General features: G+C 51.5%; 1 protein-coding gene across 1 annotated transcript; it reads right to left on the reverse strand.

The window, feature by feature from the left end:
* Positions 1-1,401: 1,401 nt before the first annotated feature.
* LOC147979404 (uncharacterized) lies at positions 1,402-2,040 on the reverse strand. The gene is made up of 2 exons (XM_087515192.1): positions 1,782-2,040; positions 1,402-1,637 (listed from the first exon to the last, which is right to left on the reverse strand). The coding sequence occupies exons 1-2, from the start codon at positions 2,038-2,040 to the stop codon at positions 1,402-1,404; spliced, it is 495 nt and encodes a 164-aa protein (XP_087371318.1).
* Positions 2,041-2,620: the final 580 nt, after the last annotated feature.

Raw genomic sequence — 2,620 nt, forward strand, 5'->3', positions numbered from 1 at the left:
TTTGAATCTTCTATGAATTATTTTATGTATGATTGGTTATCTTTGCAAGTCTCTTCGAATTATCCATTTGGTTTGGCCAACTAGATTGGTAGTTCTTGCCATGGGAGAAGTGCTTAGCTTTGGGTTCGATCTTGCGGTGTCCTTTCCTAGTGACAGAAGGGGCAACAAGGCAGGTATTGTATCGTTGCCATCGAGGATAACAAGATGGGGCTTATTTCATATTGCATGAATTTATCTCTCTACATCATGTCATCTTGCTTAAAGCGTTACTCTGTTTTTAACTTAATACTCTAGATGCATGCTGGATAGCAATCGATGAGTGGAGTAATAGTAGTAGATGCAGAATCGTTTCGGTCTACTTGTCACGGACGTGATGCCTATATACATGATCATGCCTAGATATTCCCATAACTATGCTCAATTCTGTCAATTGCTCAACAGTAATTTGTTCACCCACCATAGAATACTTATGCTCTTGAGAGAAGCCACTAGTGAAACCTATGGCCCCCGGGTCTATTCTCATCATATCAATATCCATCACTTTAATCTTGCTTTGCTTTTTACTTTACCTTTTACTTTTTACTTTGCATCTCTATACCAAAAATACCAAAAATATTATATCTATCAGATCTCAGACTCGTAAGTGATCGTGAAGGGATTGACAACCCCTAATCGCGTTGGTTGTGAGTAGCTATCGTTTTGTGCACGTACGAGGGACTTGAGCGTGGCCTCCTACTGGATTGATACCTTGGTTCTCAAAAACTGAGGGAAATACTTACGCTACTCTTCTGCATTATCCTTTCCTCTTCGGGGAAATCCAACGCAAGCTCAAGAGGTAGCAGGATATCGCGCTCTCGCATCTCGTAGCACTGTGCTGATGAAGTACACTAGGTGCTCGACAAGGGTAGGAGAGCTGACGGAGTTTTTGGCTCCTGGGGACTGAGGTATTTCCAATGGATCCCCAGCTCCTGGGGCTTGATGACTAGCCGGGGCAGCCACTGTCTCTGGAGCATTGCCTTGGTTTTGTGCAGCCTCATCCGGCTTGGCGGCTTCATTTGGCGAACCCTTGACTTGGGGCTCCTCTTTGAGGGCCACCAGCGCCGCGCCGGCGGAGTGGGGTGTGGCAGACAGGTAGAGTACCAAGGGCTCGCGAGGACGAGGCGCCACCATCACCGGCGGGTTGGTCAAGTATCTCTTGAGGTCATGAAATGCCAGGTCGGCCTCAGGGATCCACTCGAACGGACCCTTCTTCTTCATCAGCTTGAAGAACGGCAAGGCGCGCTCCCCCAACTTGGAGATGAAGCGCCCCAGCGAAGTCACACAGCCTGCAAGCTTCTGCATCTCCTTGAGATTTTGCAGTGGGCTCATGTCTTTGATTGCCTTGACCTTCTCCAGGTTGGCCTAGACCCCCCTGTGGGACACGAGGAAGCCCAGCAGCTTGCCGGAAGGGACACCAAACACGCATTTTTCTAGGTTGAGCCCCAAGTCCACCTGGCACAGGCTCGCAAAGGTCTCCTCCAGATCTAGAATCAAAGTTCTCGCCTCCCGCGACTTTACCACAATGTCGTCGACATAGGCATCAATGTTTCTCCCGAGCTGCCGCACCAAGGCGATGTGCATCAGCTGCTGAAAGGTCGCTCCTGCGTTGCGCAGTCCGAATGGCATGCAAGTGTAGCAGTATACCCCACATGGGGTTAAGAAAGCCGTCTTCTCCACATCTTCCACCGCCATCTTGATCTGGTGGTAATCTGAGAACGCATCCAGGAAGCACAACATATCACACTCCGCAGTGGAGGCGACAATCTGGGCGATGCGCAGCAGCAGGAACGGGTCTTCAGGGCAAGCCTTGGTGAGGTTGGTGAAGTCGACACACATGCATTCCTTCCCTCCTTTCTTCGGCACGACGACCGGGTTCGCGAGCCACTCTGGGTACCGGACCTCGCGAATGAAACCTGCTGCCTCCAGCTTGCGGGTTTCCTGAATGATCAAAGACTGCTTCTCCGTGGATTGTCGCCTCGGCTTCTGCTTCACAGGGCGCATGTTGGGGCACACCCTCAGATGATGCTCAATCACTCCACTCGGGACCCCAACTAGCTACTTGGGCTCCCAGGCGAATACTTCCTTGTTCGCTCGCAAGAAGTCCACCAACTTCTTTTCTTGATCTGGGGAGAGGTTGGCGCCTATGGTAAAGGTGGCGCCAGAGGCCCCGTCCGCGTTGACCGGTATCTGCTTCATCTTGGCTTGACCTTGAGTGAATAGCTGTTTCTTCTTGGTCGGCCCAGACCCCTTGGTTCTGGACACTGCCTTGTTGGCCGGGCAAGCTGCCGCCATGGCCCTGTAGGCGAGCTTGAGGGCCGCCATGGCTTCCTTGGTGTCTCTAGCCATGGTGAGGTTGCCCTTGCTTCCTGGCATCTTCATGAGGTTGTAGGTAGGATGGGTAGCTGCCATGAACTGGGCCAGTGCCGGGAAGAACAACCTCCTGAGGAGAGGTGTTATTGTGCTCGGTGAGCTTGTGTGGTTGGGGATGATCTGGATGAGCCGATCCCTTTCTATGGTGGTGGCTAGTCCTATATATAGAGGCCCTGGTCCTCTTCCCAAATATTGAGCGGGAAGGGATCCC

Source organism: Triticum urartu, chromosome 3A, assembly GCF_056163025.1.
Source record: "Triticum urartu cultivar PI428250 chromosome 3A, HENAU_Tu73, whole genome shotgun sequence".
NCBI classification, from domain to species: Eukaryota; Viridiplantae; Streptophyta; class Magnoliopsida; order Poales; family Poaceae; genus Triticum; species Triticum urartu.

Bases quoted from the DNA above. Each gene is read 5' to 3' on its own strand.
- LOC147979404 (XM_087515192.1), bottom strand. From the start codon at position 2,040: ATGCGCCCTGTGAAGCAGAAGCCGAGGCGACAATCCACGGAGAAGCAG. The intron at 1,638-1,781 runs GTGATATGTTGT...GCAACGCAGGAG, and splicing joins TGTCGCCTCCACTGCGGAGT to CGACCTTTCAGCAGCTGATG.